Below are 20,490 nucleotides of genomic sequence, written 5' to 3'. Positions count from 1 at the left end.
TGATTAAGGCCTGAGTGAAAGACATTTTATTCATAGGATGCATTTGCGATTGGGCTCTACATAAAGTATAGAATTATAATTAATAAATTCTCAAGGAATTTTTTTGTAGGTAATCCAATTACCTTCCATGAACCTTGCAGCTCTTCATGGGCAATGCACAGGGCCATTCTTTTATTCTTCCAGATATGATTCTGTAACAATATGTGCATGTACTTGTACCTACTCAGGCCTGATATTTATATATAAAAATCCATAATCTTTTAATATACTATGTACATTTAGAAACAAGAACATTAATACCATTAACACAATTGATCACTCCATCCTTCCCTGGACTACCAGGTCTTCCTTCTCTTACCACACAGGCTGCAGCTTCTCTGTCTCAAGGGCCCTCCTCCTTCCCCCATCTCAATGTTTGATGCTGTCTTTCTCAAACCTCCTCTCCTTCCCATCTGCCCTTATTCCCCAGGTGGTGTCAACCAATCCCACAGTTTTAAGTACTATCTGTGTATATGATCACCAAATATTTTCTCCAGCTGTGTCCACCCCTTGAACTACAGTCATATAAACTAAACTACTTTCTTGGATGTCCACCAGGCATCTAAAATGGAATGTGTTCATAAAAATCTCTTGATTTTCCTCCTTAACACTGTTCCCACAGTCTTTTGTCTTTCCTCATTTCAAAATAAAAAAATGAAGGGCCCAACTTTCATTCCTTTCTCTCATACTACATCCAATTCATCAGCAAATTATTTGGGCTTCACTTTCAAAATATATCTAGACTTTTATCACTTCTCTTGCCATCCACTGTTTATCATCTAACCCAAGCCACACTTTTCTGTCTGTGATGTTTCAAAATTACCTACCTTCTGTTCTGCCTGCTTCCACCTTTGAAAATCAATATGATATTAAATATTTATATTGTATTCACTCAACAAATACTTCCCAAGTATCCACATTATGAAATGCACTATGCTAGTCAATGTTCAGGGCACTGACATGAATTTGACCCAATTTTTGCCTTCAAGGTGTTTATATTTGGGGTGGGTGAACCAGACATGTACATGTAACACGATGCAAAGCAATACTAGATAATTGCCAAAATAGTGCTTCACAGTGTGAAAGGAATTTAGATGGAGAAGAGAGATTTTTTTTTGATAATATTAACAATAAAGCCTTCATTGAGGAGGCTGAATCTAAGCAAGGCCTAGAAGATAAGCAGTTTTAGGGGCAGTTAAGAGAGCTCATTCCTGAAAGTGCCCCAGAAGGAGACAGAAGAATCAGGGCATCTTGAGAGCACTGCAGGTAGTGTCTCTGGGCAGGTATCTAGGGATAGGTAGGTAGGGGAGCTACGGAGACAAACGCTCGGCAGTTAAGATGGGGTTAGAATAGGTAAGCCAAGCCAAGAAGCTGGGACTTTAATAGGGAGTCCAAGGAGTTAAGGAAGATTTTTACGAGAGTGACAGAACTGCAATGCTATGTTAAAAGGAATTAATTTGGAGGCAAAGTATAGGAAAGCTTTATTTTTCACTTGTATGCCTTAGATGCTGTTACGTTTAGAGGCCTGCTACACATCATATCAAGAGCAATTAAGTGTGCCTACACCCCGTAGTAAATAAATTCACACATATACAATTTTTGAATTGACTTGATTTACATTTGACTAGTTGACATAATTTTAACATTTGTAAACCTCTGTTAATGTTGACGGAGCAGTTTTCTTTTTTTGTTTGAGAGCCAATATTTTTGTAGGCCCTTGAAGATTCCGAAGGCCTCTGGAATTTTCTCCATAATACACCAGGGATAAAATGGCTCCGCAAACAGAAAGGCTTAAAAGGTAGTATGTGATAAGAACGTAAAGGTTTCAATACATTTAAAAGCAAAGTGAACATGTAATATACTTTCAGGAAGGACAAATATGTTTAAAGCATTATAGTTACAAAAACAACACACACATCTAAGAAGTCAATATAGTCACCCATTCAGGCTAGATACATGCCCTCAAAGTTATATTTTGATTAAATATAGATAGATATAACATAAATAAAATCAAAGCCAATTTTGAATAAAAAAAAAATTCAGAGAAAAATCCTTTTAAAAGTGGGGACATAAAGTAAGATTCAATTTAACTGGTTTCCTCCTTAGCTTTTACATATATCTTGTCTAATTTCATCTTCATTAATTTAGAGATCATTATTTATCCATTTATTCATCAAATATTTATTTAACTATGATGTTCCAAAATATAAATAAGTGATAATTGTTTTATGCTGAGCTATGTTTAGAATTTAAATTCAAGAGACTATCTTGCAACATTCATTATAGGAAGAAAGAGATTAAATCTAAATGAGAATTTCAGCCTAAATACAATAATTGGATTCTTACAATGTTTTGTGGTTTAATGAGAAGAGTTAGTAAGTCAAAGTAATAAAGTATAGAATTGAATCTCTCAAGGCACTATAAAAAAATTGGAGTCTTCACAATATGGAAAATTCCTTTCCCAATGTTTATTTGATGTTAAACTAAAAGACAATATGTCTTCATTATTTACTTACTGCTATTATATTACTTTTCAATTAACTTTTTTTGTTAGTCTGAGGTTTTCTTTTACATTATAATGGATTTCTAGAAAACAGTTACTCCAAAAAATCTAAGGGTAGTCATCAAAAACAATCTTAGGAAGAGGCCATAATCATTTTTCACTGAACAGTTAGTAAATTTCACAGATATATCTCCAAGAATAAATGCTTTTCCTTTTTTCCCATTTGTTTTTCTTTCAATTTACTCACAAGGTTTAAAAGTAAAAATTTGACTTTGCAGTAAAAAATTCTCCTACTTTAGTAGAGAGATCTCCATATGACCCCTTAGCATACCCCATTAGAATCTTTTCTGGATTTACTACTTCCTCTGTAAGATTGCATATGATGCCACAGTATCTCACAATAACTGATAGATATGTTCATTTAAAAATTCCTAAAATTTCATAGATTATCTTCAAGTGAAAGAACTGTACTTGATAAAAGTCAGTCAACAAACCTTTTTAAAGCAAACATTATGTAGCAGCATGAAATTTATAAAGAGCCTTAAATTACTGTCATCATCTGAAGATTTCAGATGTTTATTTTTTTAGATGTGACTATAAATTAAAGCAACTACATAAGCCACCTGTTAAAATAGATCCCCTTAGTTAGCCTTTAAAAGCAGCAAATGCATATACTAATGATGGGCATTTAAAATTTTATTACCCCTGTACTACACTGTTGTCCTATATTTACTTTGAAGGTTGTATTTAAATTGATGAAAGTTACAGAAACATTTATTATTCTTAAGAGCAAATGAAATTCAGTTTTGCAGTCTGTGTGCTCATCCATAATTCAGGATCCCAGCCTAAAACATTATGCTCCAACCAGCACAAACATTGGCAAAGGTGAAATATTGAACTGCTACAGTAGCAGCTAAATTATGTAGCAATCTGTGCATGTGCTCTAATTTCCTAGCACTAGAAATCAGAACTAAATGCAGAAAAATAGTCAATAATTATGGTTATAAACTAAATAAGCAAGAGAGTAAAGCCAAGTTGTCATTCTTCAAAACTACATGCTTTTTCCTAGTTACATATGGATCTGATATGACAATAAAACCCAAGAGGGGAAAAAACATCAGTTGCTCAAATTATCTATCCAGGCAAAAAAAAGTGGATTCTAAAAGAAGCTTCTTATGGATTTGAGCTTTGAAGACAGCAACTCTGGTTCTATTTAATTTAATAGAAATTTATTTTTGCTCAAATAAATTCCCTTGTTTGTCTTAATCATCTGCAATAATGCCAGCCTTCCATTTATTAGGACCTTGTTTGCTTGGAGGCAGGAAAAAAGAATTACTAAATACCCTTGACAGAGTGCAGGTCTCTGTTCAGGGAAGTTGACCCTTGTTTGGGCTCAAAGCATCAGCAGGATGCACAGTGACAACTGAGATGCAGGAGAGGCGGGAACCTCACCGGCTGAATCAGCGCAATGAACCCGCAGATCAATAACAGACACCACCTCACCTTCCTTCCCAGCCATTTCATTTTGCTTCCACTGCTGCAGGCCAGATGTGTTGCATCTTGTGGCGGTACAGATCTTACAGTTATCACCATTAATAACCCATATATATATGAAATAATTGGAAGTTAATGGTAAATATTTAGCATGCAAGAATTCTATCTCCTCCTGAATTGTAAGGTTTATTGTTTTAAATTTGCCAAGTACCCTTATGACATGTCATAACTCTTTCTGTTACTAGAGAGGAAGAAATAATTTATACAGCACATATAGTCACATCATTATGTAATAAAAGTACTAGTTTTTATCTAGCACAAAATATATAAAACCATTAATATTCTTTCCCAAATCTGCATGTCTAGAAACATTTGCCACAAATTATCAGGCCTGCAGCTTCTCACGACTATTTGAACAGCTCACCATATGACAGTATTTACAGTTTTTAAAGCACCCTTTGTCTATTATTTCACTGAGCTTAACTATACCCTGAGGAGGGCTGAGCAAGGTGAGAACAGTCCACATTTTGCAAGTGGGGTCCCTAAATGCATGTTTAACAGACGTTCACTGTCCCAGGTCTAGTGTGGGGTGGGGGTGGGAGGCTCCAATGCTTCCCCCGACTCAACACATCCTTCAAGAAAAAACACTTACATTTCCACTACCAAAAATAATAAAAGAAAGCACTGAGGCATCAGTATTTTTCTCTCTCCTCTCAACCCTAACCATTTCCCTAATCAAAGCATTTGCATTCAAACCAAAATAAGAATAAATAGTGAAATGTTGGAGGGAACAAGATCTGATTCTGAACTAAGTTTTTCCAAATGTACTCTCTAGAACTTCCCTTTAATGTCATTATATATCTCATCTAGAGAATTTTCATACTTCACAGACTCAAAGGAAAGTCACACCTAATAGACTAATTATCTTCCCACACTTTTGAAAGGGACTTGTGGGTTTCCTTTCCATTGTTTCATCGATGAGGCATAAAATCGTTCAATAATTTGCACCCAAGTAAACAGCAAAGACAGACGTAGACAGAGGAAGGGAACTCCAAGCTCAGAGTTCCATCCACCCGTTTAAAGGTTTTTCAGCCTACGGAAGAGGTCTGTGCCCACACATTTAGCAAGGATCTGTTCTGTTTTCTAATGAGGCTTTTTCTGGAATGACAATGAGATCTTTCAACAGTAAATGTGAATAAGCACCACCTGCACTTAAGCATTGAAAATCAACCAGGCACACAGGCATGAGTCGGGGGCACGTGACTGCAGGGGCTTTAGCCAAACTGACGGTCTCTGCTCAGACATGGAGAACTCCCAGTTCTACTGATCTGATTTTCTACAGCTGGGAGCATGTTCTGGGCCATGAAATACAGATTCTGGTCTGTACTTCAAAGTCAAGAGTGTCTAACTGGGAATTACTGCTGAATGCACACCAAATACATTGTGAGCAAGGAACGTGGGTTTCGAACAGGTTAATATTGATGGCTGTGGTGCAAAACTGCAATGACCACTTGCCAGAGATACTAGAAAACCTATAACAATATTTTTAAGTTTTCTTGATAAAAATGAGAGAAAAACCTTCCTAAACTTGCATGTTTGTTTTTTGTATCCTAAAAGTATACATTTGAAGTCTGGGAGAGGTAGCATTGGTTCTGTGACAAAGAAGCAGTATTCTCATATACCTATAGATAAAGATTTTTACGGCTCAAGGAATATACATGTTTAAAGAAAATTCACAAATAGGAATTCAGCTATGAGCTGCCATAGCATTTCAGCTGTTACTTCTCTTTTACAAAACAGTTGGCTATTAGAGAAGGAACACTGGTGAGAGATGCGGTTCTAGTCTGCACGCAGTTGTTAACCACTACCCTTGTCACATCATTTTGCCCCTCTGAGGTTTGGCCTCATTCTGCTTGAAGACTTTCTAGATCTCCACGGGCTTTTTAGTTGGGATAAGTACACCACTGTGACGATAGCATATAGTCATCTGCCCACTGTGGTCCCAATATCCTTATCAGGGCGCTGTCACAGTGGTGTACCGTCATTGGTTACTGAAGGACAGCGTGGATGTAAGTCTGAATTCCATTAGGATGCTGAACAACCATCAAGGACACACTATCACCAACACCAAACCAAAAAAAAGAGCTTTGTCTTTGCCTTTTTTCTACAAAAAGAAGACAGCATCTTAAAATAGCATGAGCTAGTTCAAAAACACAGCAAAGACATCATTTTTCTGTTATTTCATAAAACTGAATAAAAATGCAAGCAAGTGAAGATTGTGGGTTAAGTTGGTGTTTGAACTTTAAAGCATTCTGAAAAAAGAAATGACCCTGACATTTGTCGCCCTTACCTTGGAGCCTCTGCATCACATTGGCAATGTCGCGAGGGGACCGTGAGGCCGGCCTGGAGGCTGCCATGGTCGCTCCTGCAGCCTGAAGCCAAGACCAGAGACTCTTCTGCCGGGCAGGGCAGCACTATGCCGCTCCAGGAAACATACTGGAACTTCTGTAGATCCACTGAGTCAGAAGCGAGTCCCAGGCACTCACAGCGATGAGCAAGGAGAGGGTACTCCCGAAGACTGAACCACTTTTTCTTCTTTTGTTGTAAGACTATTCTCTTAATATGAACTCAAAAGCCTGAAAAACAAATAGAAAGGGACAGTGGGTTTAAAAAATCTACACAGGTCACCTTAGGGCTAGAAGGAGAACTATTTTTATTCTACTGGTACAGATGATTCATTGCCAAATGAAATAACTACAGTAAAATACTTATAAAGTACTAGGCAAGTGCTAGGAATTCTCCTATATGATAAAATAAATACATACAATAAAATTGTATTTGTATAAAAGAAGAAATGTCCACTTATTCCATTTTTTCTTTTGAAACAAACTTTGTCCATTCATCTGTGAAAGTGAAAGTACTTGTACTCAAAACACTGAATTCTATATTTCTCTGTATTTACAGGTTCTCTGATCTCTGCTGTGTTAGCCTGCTTTGCACACGTAGGTTGCTCTGTTTTATTTATACACTCTCCAGGAGTGAGATACAATCTTAGCTTATAAAAAGAATTTGATGACTTAAAACAGTATAAATGTAAAACTATTTCATTCTAAAAATGTCAGTTTCAAATATTCTAGTTTTAGAAGTAAAAATGGGTTTGATTGAGCTTCTTTCCTCCCCATAAGAAAAATGGTAAAATAAGTTGTAAGACCAGGGTAAGGGTGGGCTAAGCAGAGACGACATTTTTTCTAATCCCATCCTAAATTCTCTGCTTTGGACAAGTGTAATTCATCATTCCAGGCTGGGGGGAGGAGAAAAAGAGGTAGGAGGGTTGTTGATGAAATCTGGACATTGAGACATTTACTTTGAACAAGGATTTCCTAATGCTAGGGTTGGCTGAAATGTCTTGCCACCAGTAAGATAATTAATGACAGAAATAAGAGAAGAGTGAAAAATGTACTCAAATAAAGAACCCTCACTGAGGCTGAGCTAAGCAGGCTTATGCGAGAGTGATATTTATTACAATTCCCACTGCCCTTCTGGGTTATGAGGATGAAAGTAAAGAAAAGGAACAGGTGGGGGGCGGGGGGGATGGCAAAGCAAAACTGTAAAGAAAACACATCACATACACATGGGATGGCCGACCTGATGAAAAGGAAAGAAGAGATGTCTATGAGTGCTATACAGAAATAACTTGAATGCACGGCCATAGACACAGTATTTATGAAGGACTGGTTAAGTAACAGAGGGTAATTACAAATCACAATCGATTTTAAAATGGCATTAACACAAACATATGTTAATATCCGGTTAGTCATCATGAATGCAAAGCTGATAATATCTTTCTTAAGACTACCATCTTGAGAGGGATGCAAAACATTGCACATTGCTGCTGCCCTGTGTAAAAAAGCATCAAAAATGTGCACTGAAACAAGAAAGGGTGTACTGGTCACGTAGCAATTCGGAGCAACAGTTCAGTGAACAGCATTAATTGCTAAGAAGCCAGAGGAAGAGTTCTCTTGCTACTTGAAAGGATATTTACTAGAAATAGGACCCAACACTTGGCAGCTTCTGGGCTAGACAGGTACCTCTCAGTGGGTGGCTCGGCAAGGGGTTCTCAAAGAAGAAGTAATTACGTATGGCTGGAGAGATGATGGGAGACATAAGTTTAATTTAGCTACCCCAAACCAGGCCCTACTCAGCACTGGGGTTCATAGATGCTAAAGAAATGACTCCCACGATAAATCAAGAATTATGGAATTAAAAGGAGTATCTATAAATCGCTGTATTACCAAGCTCCCATCTTCTAATTCACATTCACATTACACAGTAGATTAACCCTGAAACCTCTGTCGCTCTCCATCTTTTGATACCCCATTAAACTTAAGAATTTCTCCATTTGTATCCAACTTGAACTGACGTATCCAGTCTTCTACAGTATGACAAATGCATTCTGAGTGTCAGAGCTCAACGCTGGGGGTACTGATGTGAATATGACATAGGATCTATTTTCTGAGGAGCTTAGAACATAGTGGGAGATATGATATTGGAAAGATAATATCACAATACCATGTAAATATAGAGATGAGAGATAAAAAGGATGGGTCCCAATCCAATATGAAGGCTCTGGAAGAGGATCCTGAGAAGGCGCTATCCCTGAGCTGAGTTTTGGTAAATGAGTTTGAGTGAATCAGAAGAAAAATATGAAAGATGCATTCTAGCCAGACTGAATAGCATGAGCTAAGATAGGGACACAAGGAACAGCATGATTCTGTGAGGAGCTACCAAGAGGTAGGCAGTGAAAGACCATTCTAGTGACATTCTGGAGCTGAGGCAGAGGAGGAAGGCAGCAGCCAGACGGTCATGGGCCCCATGTGCTCTGCTCAGACGCTGCAGCCTGATTCTCTGGGACGCAGCAGGAAACCTCTGAGAGATCTGAAGCTGGAAGTGACAACATACAATTTAGATTATTCTAGCTACCATTTCTAAGGGTATGTTTGAGGGAGACAAGACTGGAAGATCCAGGAAGATTAGTTAGAAAGGTTCCTCTGGAGTCCAAGGAGGGAGACGATGAGAGGCTGAAACAGGACAGAGAATGGAGGGTTAAATCTGAAAAATTGTTCAGAGGCAAAATGTGCAGGATTTCGGTGATTGGTTGGGGATGGGAGATAGCAAGTGGGAGGTGGTTTGTTAGGGTATCTCAGATGACTTGTAGAATTGTGACAAGATTTTGTGGGCTATGCTGACATCAACTGAGCTCAGTGGCAGAGGGGCTGTGTAATTCTCCTCACCGCAGACCCCTGCATCCTTGCTGAACCATGGGGCACTTTCAGATGAACAAATCCAAAGGGTCACTAAATACCTGGCCCAGGCCCCACACTGGCTTGAAGCCATCCCTAAACACTCCAGCACACATTAGCATTATTTTCCCTTAATTCCTCCAGCACTAACAGTCCATTCTATTGTATGCATGATTTGTCTTATATTCATCAGCATTTTCAGTCCTATCACATTCTAACTAAACAATGAACATTTTTCAGACATAGACACTGTAACTCTTACTGTTTTGACATCCCACCCATTGATACCAAGTATATCCCTGAGTATATTCTAGATGCTCAGTACTTATTTTTGTTTTATTGACTCAAGTTCATAATACTTTACCTCCAAGACAACCCCCAGGAAGCCCACTGCAAAAGAAGTTGGTGCAATATCCTTCCCTTTTTAGACATAAGATAAAATATTTTGCTTTCATCACTCATGTATATGCATAATTCCTCTTTTGTGAAATTATGATATTCTTGCTTTTTACTGGTACTTTCCTTTAAAGGGACATATGATTTGATAAGAAATTTCAAATTAATAAAACAAAGATAGTAAAGGAAGATTGAGAATTAGAAGATACGAATTCTAGGCTTAACTTTATTCCAACTAGTTGGGTGACTGTGAGCTGGTTCTGTGTATGGAGATTCTCAACAACTGTGCGCATGATGAAAATGTGCCCACTGTGGACTAAAAAAGATCTAGAGCTCAGTCTTCATTCTGTGTCTTACTGTCCATGTGACCTTAAGAAAAGTGAACTTTTCTGAATGCTTGTTTCTTCAGCTGTAAAATAAAGCAATTTCATCCTGAATTAATTTTACCCTGCATAAATTTAAACTTAAAAGATCAATACTATATAATATCCTAGAAGATTGTTTGGCACAAAGCAGGGTTTCAGCAAATAACTGGTTTCCATTTCCTTCCCCTGGCCTCAGTTTCTCCACCTGCAATGTGAGAGATGGGCCGAGAATGAGAGGTGCCCCAAGTGTGCTCTCCAGTTCCAAAACAATGGCAGTACAAGGGATAGCTGAAACCACTACTGGTACAAGGTCATGAGATCTTGAAATTCAGTCCTAGAACTAAGTGATTGGCAAGCAGTGTTCCGATTGTGGGCATGACCTACAGACCCAGAACATTAGAGGAAGGTCCAGCTCTGTCAATGAGCTCACTGTTCCTAGGGTGACGAGAAGTTTTTAATAGTTGCAGGATATTGAGGGGCAGGAGGGGGCAGAGCAATCAGTATGTGGATGGAAGTCAGTATCAGAATCAGTAGGCGTTGATGGGTTGGGTACCAATTTATCCTCTAACCATCTCCTGGGGAAGGAACTAAGAATACCCTGAAGCTAGGTAATCACCATACCTAGCAGAGAAGAGTGATTCCAGTATTCATTCTTTCACACAGCAAAAATGTATTGAGAACCTATTTGTAAAGGACAATGGTACAGAGTCAATAGCAGTGAACAAGGCAGATCCCTCTTAGAGCTTATACATCAGAGGGGGAGATGATACGTTATTATAACAAAGGAAGGTGAGTGTTAGAGTGGAGAAAGGCCGGGTACAGTGGGAGCACACTGAAGACCTAATCCATAACCATCGGCTACAATTGCACTGCAGGATGCAGAGAGAATTTAGACTGGATCTGGGATTCTCCAATCTGGACAACATGCTCTTTGTAACACCAGCACCTGTGAAAAGTACAGGAGGAATCATTACAACTTGACTCTTCCAGTCTCTAAGCAGAACGGACAACTGGATACTAAAGCAGTTCTTTGTTTGTGCTCCTAAAATGGACTACATTAGGGAAAACACTAGAACACTACTAGGCCACAAGAATATATCTTAATGCAATGCAGCTCAATTTTAGGTATTCAGAAACCAGAGCAGAAAATTCCAAACCCAGCAACAATCAAAGATAATGCAGTTCATTTCTAACTGAAAAAGATGAACTGAGACCGTAAAATACAGATTTTTAGCTGTATCGGTATGGATATTTCTTAATTAGATATCTATGTACAAGGTTAGCACTCCTATTGAAATCCACTATTAAACAAAAAAAGCTAATAAATATATTTCAGCCCCCTTCTATCTAAGTCCTTTACTGGAGTGAGTCACACAAGTGTCTAATTTTAAACATAATTATTGTTTTTCTCTATCACCCTTTAGCAATGGTACTGATTAATAAAGGGTAGAAAAGAAAAAGGACATCCTGGAGTTAATATAAATATATTACTAATGTATATGAACAGGCTATGAGTAAATAGTTAATTATTCACTATTATGACTTATACAGAGTAACAAATAAGAATTAATCCTTTCCCTAGAAGAACAAAAAATGTCAACAAGTAATCAAAAGACAAAGTTCAGAGGTGATCAGCATGAAAGATATTAAGTATCATGATTCAACAATTTTTTTATAAGCTTGGAGTATTACTCAGGCCCAGAGATGCCCTCTACCTTCCTTCCATACTTTACTAGCATATATATTTTACTCATTGTCAAACAGTTCTCATCAGATTAGACCACAGGAAAGACACACTTAATACATTTAAGAGGAAGAGAAATGCAGATTTCCTCATGGGAGAATCTTGGATCCTGTGTGCCTGTCAAGTTCAGACCACGGGGGGTGGCTGCAGTATTGAGAGCTGGAACTAAGAATATGTTACCAATCTAGCCGGGTCATAGGCTTCTGGCATCCTGTTTCAATGACACCTCTTTTCATTTCCAAGAAGCTGTGTGCACTGCATAGTTCTCAGAGAGCAGGTGCTAGTATAGAACCCTAGACATTTAACACAGGCCATTCTTGAAAATTTTTAAATGGTAAACTATCTTTTCCCAACCCCTACTCCCTTCCAGGAAGGAATCAAGTGAAAGGCATTCTTACATGGTGAGAACGAGGACAGAAATAAACCAGTTTGTGAAAAATCAATAGTTAATAAAGATAAAAAATGAGTCTATAATGTAATAGTTGAACAAATATTTTCAAAGACTAGTAATATCATTATCTGAGTCAGTCTGAAGATGCACTTTTATCTTCAGCATGAAACATACTAAGTTAGCAATGAAATCTGACACATTTTGTTCTAAATTTGCCACAAAGTAATGAACAGACTCAAAAACACAAGAAAAAATAGCTATGTGTTTTATGACACTGTTCTAGTGATATCAGGAACTTTTCTTTCATACTGCTGATCTTTTTTTATCATGGGAATAGCAAAGCTCTCAAAGAATAATCTTCAAGACTAATGATCAAATCAGCATTTTATGCAGATGTGGGTCATATTAATACTCATTGCTTAACTGAAAATTATTACACTTTCTCTTGCACAAGTTTGGCTTCTGTATTTGAATGCTTTCCTTAGAAAAGTGACTCTCAGTTGAAGACAAAAATAGACACTCAAGAAGACAAAAATAATTCTTTTTGAACTTTAAGGATCACAGAAAAAATTCAGATACGTACAGGTTTTCCATCCCAAACTGAAAAGCTCAGAAATCAACATTCCAGGATGCTAAGGCCGGTTCCATCGCTGATGTTTCTCCCTGGACTGGACCTGACTCAATTTAAGAAAGAGGGCCTGAACTTGCAGCCTCCAAGCTCAGTTATCCCAGGCAGCACACCAAACGCAGTTTCCCAGCGGGCTTTCTTTGCATTGCGGCTGATAGCTGCTTTATTTTGCACTACTTTTCTGCCCTTAGCCAAGCACCTGCTGTCCTGTGAACGACCACGTCACAGCACCCTCCGGCAGCAATGCAAAATCCCTATCTGCAAGGTGTCTTCTGGAGAGGAGCTGAAAGTTATCTGGCCCTCTAGCGTAGGCTCCGCCGCGAAGCAACTGCAGGGTGACAGCTCCAGCAGCCTGAGGCCCGGCCTCCGCGCCGACTTCAGGCCCGGGGCTGTGCTATCCATTTCCCCTCCCCCAGCCTTTCCTAAAATAGTCGGGGGAGGAGGAAGGGAGGCTCCTAGAATGTGTTCAACGCCCTACATCTCCCATCAGATAGTAGCGACGGTACCGACCATCACAACAGGGAGGCTGTCTTTGCTTGTGCACCACTGGAGCCCACGAGATGTGCCATAAGCGGAAATGACAACTCAGAGAGGGGGATATTAATGGGGATACCTACGTACGAGATGCAAGGAGGACGCTCCCCATCTCCTTATCTCCTCATCCAAGAGTATCGCACACGTAGCCACACCACCGCCACCATGACCACCTGCCCCCTCCCATTAAGCACGCACGACCGGAGCGTGCAAGTACAAACTTGCTTCCAACCTGATTGCAATCTGTTCGGCTTGACCCCGCGTTCTCCCTCTTTCCTGTTACCTTTGCCGTCTTGGACTCGTTCAGGTGCCAGGTAGCAAAGCCAGCGGGCCACCGGTCGCGAGTGTGCGCGGTCCCCGCCGGCCGGGTCTATGGAGCTCGGGCGCGGCTGCAGAGCTGCGGGAGCCGGGCCGCCCCGGTCACGGAGCGCACCGTGCGGGGCGGGCAGCCAGCCGGCTGCCGATCCGCAGCCGCGCTCTCCCGGCCGCTCACTCTTGCGCCCGGCTGCTGGGCGACTCTGCCCTCCCTCTGCGATCCGGTCCACCTCCGGGTGCACTCTGGGGTTTTAGGCCTCCCCCTGCTCTTCCCCGCCCCCCCGCACTACCAATCCTTTCCGAGGGGAAGGGGGTCGAGGCGGGTTCGGGCCCGGGGCAGGGTCCCAGCACTACCCCTGCGCCGCCACGCCCCTTCCCGGCCCGCGCTGGGGTGCGCTGCTCCCTGGAAACTCGGGGGCGGGGGCCTGCAGGCTCTGTCGAGTTTCCCCTACCTCCAGGAGGTGCACGGCCTCGGGCGCTTCTCCGCAGCTGCAAAACCGTGCTGCCATCCAACCTCTCCGTAAGCCCTCCCGCGGGATCCACCTCCCCGGCGAGGAGGAGCAGAGTGCCAGAAAGAAGATCAGCTGCACTAGCCCGCTAGCCGCTAACTTTTGCCTGGTGTTCCCACTGGCCGGTTGACCTTTCTGAGCAGAACCTATCTTGAAAGGCTGGGGAGGTTCCCCGATGGTCCCAGGAAGGAAGTGATGCGGTTCAGCGAGGACATTCCGCTGGCTCCTTTTAAATCAACTTTCGATAAGATCCTAACAGCTGACCCTGTGGCTATCAAATCAGTAGCAAATAATTTGAGGGAAGCTCGTCAGACTATAGGTCTTTGTTACCATTTAAAAAAAATAAAGATTAGATTTCCTGAGGAGGCACTTGACATGGTAATCATATTTATTCTTGGTTATTCATTATGATGCTGAAAAACCAACCACCTTCAGTTTCTTCAGACACACTGAACGCATGTGACACTTGGAGGAGCCATTTGAGCCTGCAACTCAAGTTCCTCTCCTGGTGTAGAAGACATCCTGGTGTTGCCTAGTAGCATTGGGAGAATTAATTTTGTTGTGGTTTCACGGTTTCCAAGCAAAGTCAAACATAGTCTCTCTTCACCAACACCCAAGTCCAAGTACAACAGGATTAAGGCAGCTGAAATAATGGAAGCTATGTTGCAACAACTTTGGAAATAATAATTACCCCCTTGATTTTCAACCTGAACGAAAAAAGTTTTCTATTCTCTAAATATGCTGAATCAAAGGACTGGCTTATAGAGTGAAGTTTCTCTGCCTCCTGCCCTTCCCTCATTTGCCACCCATCCTTCACTATTTAGCTGTGCATTTTCTTCAAATTCTCTTTCTTCTGGATGTCATCAAAATAACGATATCTGAAAGGAATCTGGTAAGCCAATCTGTGTTATCTTTCCTTGTGGAGCCCAAATTCATTGTGGAGCCCAAATTCATTTTGGAGCCCAAAGAATGAATCTCTAATTGCAGAATTTTTTACACCTGGAAGTTGGGCCTATAGAGGGCAGTATTCAGAATCACTCTCAATGCATATCCTGCCTCTGCCTAAAGGTGATGCTCACTGTGAATTCCCAGAGCTACTTGCGGAGACAACCCACCACAGTCTCGTCATTCCACATAGTACCTTCTTTCTGGGAGGCCACCGGACTGGGATCTGAACTTCCTTCCACACCTGCCACTCAGTTCTCTCTCTCAATCTCCACCCTCATATAAACAAGTCATCTTGAAGACTTTTGAGGATGAAATAGGAAGGTGTTGTACAAACTCGACGGTCCATGTGTTATGCAGTTGCTTCCTTAGATTGACTAACTTGAGATGTGAGCCACTTAAGTCGTGAGCCTGATACATTGCCCCCCACCAGCTGAAACTCCTTTTGTAGGCCTGCCTGCTGTTCTCCCAGGTCCAGGCAGGCAGGCGCCTAGGCTGTCTGTCTTGCATTGGTTGCCTGATGAGCTGAACTGCCTTCTCAACTCATCTTTATCCTCCACAGAAGGACTAAGCACATTATAGACTTCTGGAAAAGGCTTGTCTTTACACACTTCCTGGGGATGTGTGTTGTAGCTCTGTTTATGCAACAGCTATTCCTTGAACATCTTCCTGTGTGGTCCTAAGCACTGGTGTACAATGGTAAACAAAAGCTGATCTGGATCCTACCTTCACAGACCTTAGAGTGTGATCAGGAAGATAGACAGTCAACAAAGAACCACACAGTAATTATAAACCCCAACCTCTAAGAAAAGGCAGGCATTAATGAGAGCTTTCCGTGTAGGGAATAGGTTAGTTTAGAGATCAGAAAGACTGCTAGGAAGTGACATCTGAACTGTGATCTGCCGAGGAATGGCATTAACTAGGTGAAAGAGGAGTACGGCAAGGTCTGGAAGAGCATTCCAGACAGAGGGAACGGCATGGGCAAAGGCTATGGAAGAAAAGTACACGGTGCCTTTGAGGAACTGAGGAAGTGATGTGGCTGCAGAAAAGAAAGCAGAGGGGACAGGAGCTTCAGGGAAAAATGGGCCCCATGAGGCTCAAACTGAGAGAAAGGCAGACTATGCAGGCCTTAAAAACCTGCCTGAAGTGATGTGTCTTTACACGAAGCTACTGAAGTGTTTTCAGTAGGTGGTGCAACATGATTAGATTTATGTTTTGACACTTTCCCTTTGGCTATAATGTGGAAAACAGTTTAGAAGTGGTGCCAAAATGAGTAAAGATGGATCTGTCAGGAGGCTGCTACAGTAATCCTTTAGAAAGATATAGCTTTCAATATTAGAGTAATGGTGGTGAGAAAGGGGGATGAATTTAAGAGATATTTAATGGATAAAATATGGGACATAAGGCCACATGTGGCAGAAGGACGTCAGGTATTATAGTGGTTAAATTCTTGAGTTTTGAAGCAAGAAAAGCCTAGGTTTGAGTCTCAGTTCCATCATTAACTACCTGTATGATTTGTAGCTAGTAACTTAACTTCTCACAAGTTCAGATTTTATAAATCTTCTGTTGGGGTTATAACAGTATAACTCATTCATAGGGTTGTTGTGGGGACTGAGTGGACTAATACCTGGGAAGCACTTCATACTTCAGTGACTGGCATGTGGTCAGTAAATGCAATAAAATTAACATTATTATAGTAATAATGATTACAACTATTATTCTAGATGTTTCTGAAGTTGGCAAATAAAGGAAAAACAGTCACTATTTCACTTGGCAACAGTCTGATCAGGCGAGGACACCAGAGAGCAGTAAAATAGAGCAGGGGGCCATCACGGGCTGAGAGATGGGTGCCAGGGCAGCAATTTCCAAGTTTCCCCTCTACCCAGCCAAGGCCTTCCCTCCTCAACTGTCTCCCCTTCATGCTCTTTCAGTTTGCATAGAATCCCTTTCTCATACATAATGGCACTGGACCCCCCAATATCCCTTCTCTCCATTAATAGGAGGTGCCAGGAACAGCAATCACAGACTGGTTTTTGTTCTGCTTTACCTCCGTGCCTGCAGCACTGTGTTCTTTATATTTGTAAATTCAGAGTTCTAGTGTCCCTATGAAATCAGCAAATAATCATTTTTATTTTTATCATTTTTATGTAACTGTGTTAATATTATGGCAAAATTTGCCATATTTAAAATATGTTGCTGATTTATTAAAAGGATCAGCCTTAGCATCTTACCAGAGGTCCATCTTTACTGGCATAGCACATGTACAACTTAGCAACCATATTCTTCTTCCACCATTCTACCTTAGTCTTAAGTCTATTCAAAATAAACTTCTATGCACGTTGCAGGGAAACTCCAAACAAAACAGCTCTTTCTTTTAACGGCAAAGTGTGTTGTATCAGTCAAGGTCTGGATGCAGCTAGTAATGATCTGGTTGGGATTTAAGAATTTGGCAGCCTCTTACTAGGTATTTGCTGCTGGGGGAGTCATAGCCTGCTAACAAGAGAGGAAGGACAGACAGGGAAGGAGAAACTTACTTCTTGGCGAGGAAACCTCAGGAGGATTTGGGGTTTAAAGTCCTGCGTTCACTCAAATCCTCCAAAATACCCCCTTCCCAATCTCAGGACCTACTCTTTACAATAAAGGCCTTAACCTATTGTAGGAAAGTTTGGATTCATCTTGCATTATAAATTTGCCACCTGCAGCAACAGCCCTTAGGTCTGACTTTTGGCTTTATCAATATGTGGCTGCAAGGGAAAGAGTCCTAGAAGTCCTCTGGGGCTCTGCCCATGCCTTTATCCAAGACTGAGAGTTCCTGAGCTTGTCATTTTCTTCCTTTATGGTCTCCATTGCAGTCAGAAGCAGCTGACACCCCTCATAGTCCCCTTCTCTCTTCTATCCCACAGCAATAGCCAACTTGTTCTCCTAAATTCTTCTCTTCCATAGGCTCTTAATTTTAGGCAGTCAGAGGTGTTGTTTCAGTAACTGTTAACTACTACATGTCACATAATGAAGGGAGAATCTATTTTACATTACAATAAGGTCATCACTGGGTGCACAACCAACCAGGTCAATTAACCAATAAGAGATTCCCATCTCTGAAGGTCTGGAACCAGTTTTGGTATGACACACTGTGTCAGTCAGGCTTCATTAAAGAAAAATCAAAACAACTTGAGGATGTGATAACTGGAATTAGGTCCTCAAAAGTTGTTGGTAAGGCGAGTGGAGCAACCATTAGTGTGTCTGCCTTGGCTGTCAGGTTAACACCCCTCCCTGCAGGTGCAATCCAGAGCTCAGCAGCTTGCTGCTGCCTCTCAGAGGTGAAGACCCCGCACCCAAGAGCGAGCAGCATCCCAGTGCCTCTGCTGGAGGCCAGTCCTGGCGACAGGCCTTGGTGTTCACCTGGCCACTGAGAGCTACAGCCACAGCCACTGGAAGGGGAATTTCGTGGTGTCCCTCTTGCCTTCCAGACCTCACAGGAGAGCACTGGCAGATGCAAAAGTCACCCAAGCCCCCGGGATAGGGAGCCGGGGAAATGTGATGCTCAGACTTCTAGCCCCTGAGGTACAGGTGGGGACGCAGAATGGGTCATGAAGGGAGGCTGTTTGCCAACAAAACAAATTCAGTGCAGGAGGACAACGCGAACAGTCATTCAAATTAAAACCAACAGGAGGGCCAGTTGAAAACACTGAGTCCTTTTATCTATTTTAGCTCTCATATTAATATTGTTTTAGAATTTTAAAAGTCAGGATTTTAAGACTGTTTTCAAAAAGAACGTAAGACATTTAGTGTGATACTGATGAATTTTAAGATACTAATTCCCCAGTGTAATTTTCTTGTCGCTTTCTCTCCATGGTTCCTTCAGGAGCGGCTCTTAGACCACTGCTGTCTTCCTCTGCTTTAGCTCTCCATTCCCGTGATCACAGCCTTGATGTTGTCATTATCAATAATGATAATTACTGGTGACAGTGATCTCAGTTGGTATCACCCCATTACCTGACTGCCGTCTCTTTCCTTTCCAGTCCTCTCTCTGTAGTGCTCCAGTTCCAATCCCTTAACCAAACGGGACCTTATATCCATTGGCAGGGCCTCTGACAACCCTTACAGTGACTTAGAGAGGAAGCCTTCTTCAAGACACTTCGATTCAATCTTTTGGGAACTGTCAGACCATTTTTGGATAAGTCAAGATGTTTGAGCACCATCTGCCAGAAAATTATTATAATAAATGTACAAACCAAAAATTTCAAATATGTGTGGTACCCACTTAGAAGGTGGTACCCTTACGTGTCTGTAGTGAGTAACTTACATACTTACGTCTGGCACCTTGGTGACTACTGATCCTACCATTTTTTCACAGTCCATCACCCCTTTTATGTTCATGCCTCTTACACTGGTTTAAATTCTATGCTTAATCATTATACTCACCTCCTTGCATTTATTGTCAACTACCTTTCTTCCTACTCTGTTACACCTGCTTGCCTAAACCACACATTTTGTTAAATTCCACTCTGCCTGTTCTGTGCCTGCACTTGCGTTGCTGACCACGGCTGGAGAGAAACTTAGACACTCTACTAACTGGTCTTTGCATTCACAATCACTAAATCAAGTGCCCTTGGGTACTCTGTTTCTCTAATTAATACAGTCTTCCACTTTCCTACACAAATTTCATATTTCTTCCTGTGTTCCCAAACAAAATCTTTTCCCACATCTAAATTTTCAGCTTCTAACCTTTCTTCCTATTTGCCTTGAACATTTTAAACAATAAAAAGGGGATTTCCATAAGCCCCTCCCCACCCCCTACCTGCAGTACCTTCATCTATGCCACATATAATATTGACACTTGCCTTCTATTGATACAAATGAACTCCTTAAGCTGCTCGGTAGCGCTAACTCTTACACTTAAGTACTCAACCTATCCCTTCCTGCCAACAATATTTTCATCTCTGCCCAGAATTAATAATTCTCTTTATTGGTTTATTCCCATCAGCATGTAAACATGCTGCTACTTTTCTCAAATTAAAAAAGAAAAAAACAACTCTCTTGATTACTATCTGAACTCCAAACACTACCTCATTTCTCTCCTTATTTTCAAACAAAACTCCTTGAAAAAGGAGTAGAGCTGAAATAGGCAATTTCTCCCCTCCCACTTGCTCTTGAACCCACCTTACCTAGTTACCAGTGATTCTTTGCTAAGTGGCCCTGTCTCTGTCTCTTTGTTGACCTATTACAAACATTGGACAACTATTTCATTTTTCTCCTTAACAAGCTCTTCCCACTTGTCTTCTGAACCCACTGCACTTCCTCCTTTTATTGCTGCATCCAGCAGGATG

At 41.0% G+C, this 20,490-nt stretch overlaps 1 protein-coding gene across 14 annotated transcripts in view; it reads right to left on the bottom strand.

Annotated features, from left to right (window-relative positions):
• Positions 1-14,341, bottom strand: part of SYNE1 (spectrin repeat containing nuclear envelope protein 1) — a 419,767-nt gene extending 405,426 nt beyond the window's left edge. For 4 of the 14 annotated variants that reach the window (XM_057489083.1, XM_057489090.1, XM_057489086.1 and 1 more), the window contains exons 1-2: positions 13,678-14,097; positions 6,387-6,672 (exon numbers count right to left, since the gene is read on the bottom strand). In XM_057489083.1, coding sequence (XP_057345066.1) covers positions 6,387-6,453 — 67 coding nt within the window. In that variant the 5' untranslated portion in view covers positions 6,454-6,672; positions 13,678-14,097. Of the gene's footprint in view, positions 1-6,386; positions 6,673-13,677; positions 14,102-14,161 lie in introns of those variants that run through there. The other 10 variants (XM_057489087.1, XM_057489088.1, XM_057489091.1 and 7 more) reach the window with 6 other exon arrangements.
• Positions 14,342-20,490: the final 6,149 nt, after the last annotated feature.

This window comes from Manis pentadactyla, chromosome 12, assembly GCF_030020395.1.
Source record: "Manis pentadactyla isolate mManPen7 chromosome 12, mManPen7.hap1, whole genome shotgun sequence".
NCBI lineage: Eukaryota > Metazoa > Chordata > Mammalia > Pholidota > Manidae > Manis > Manis pentadactyla.
Note: the sequence above shows the minus strand (reverse complement) of the source record. Positions and strands in the feature narration are given on the sequence as shown.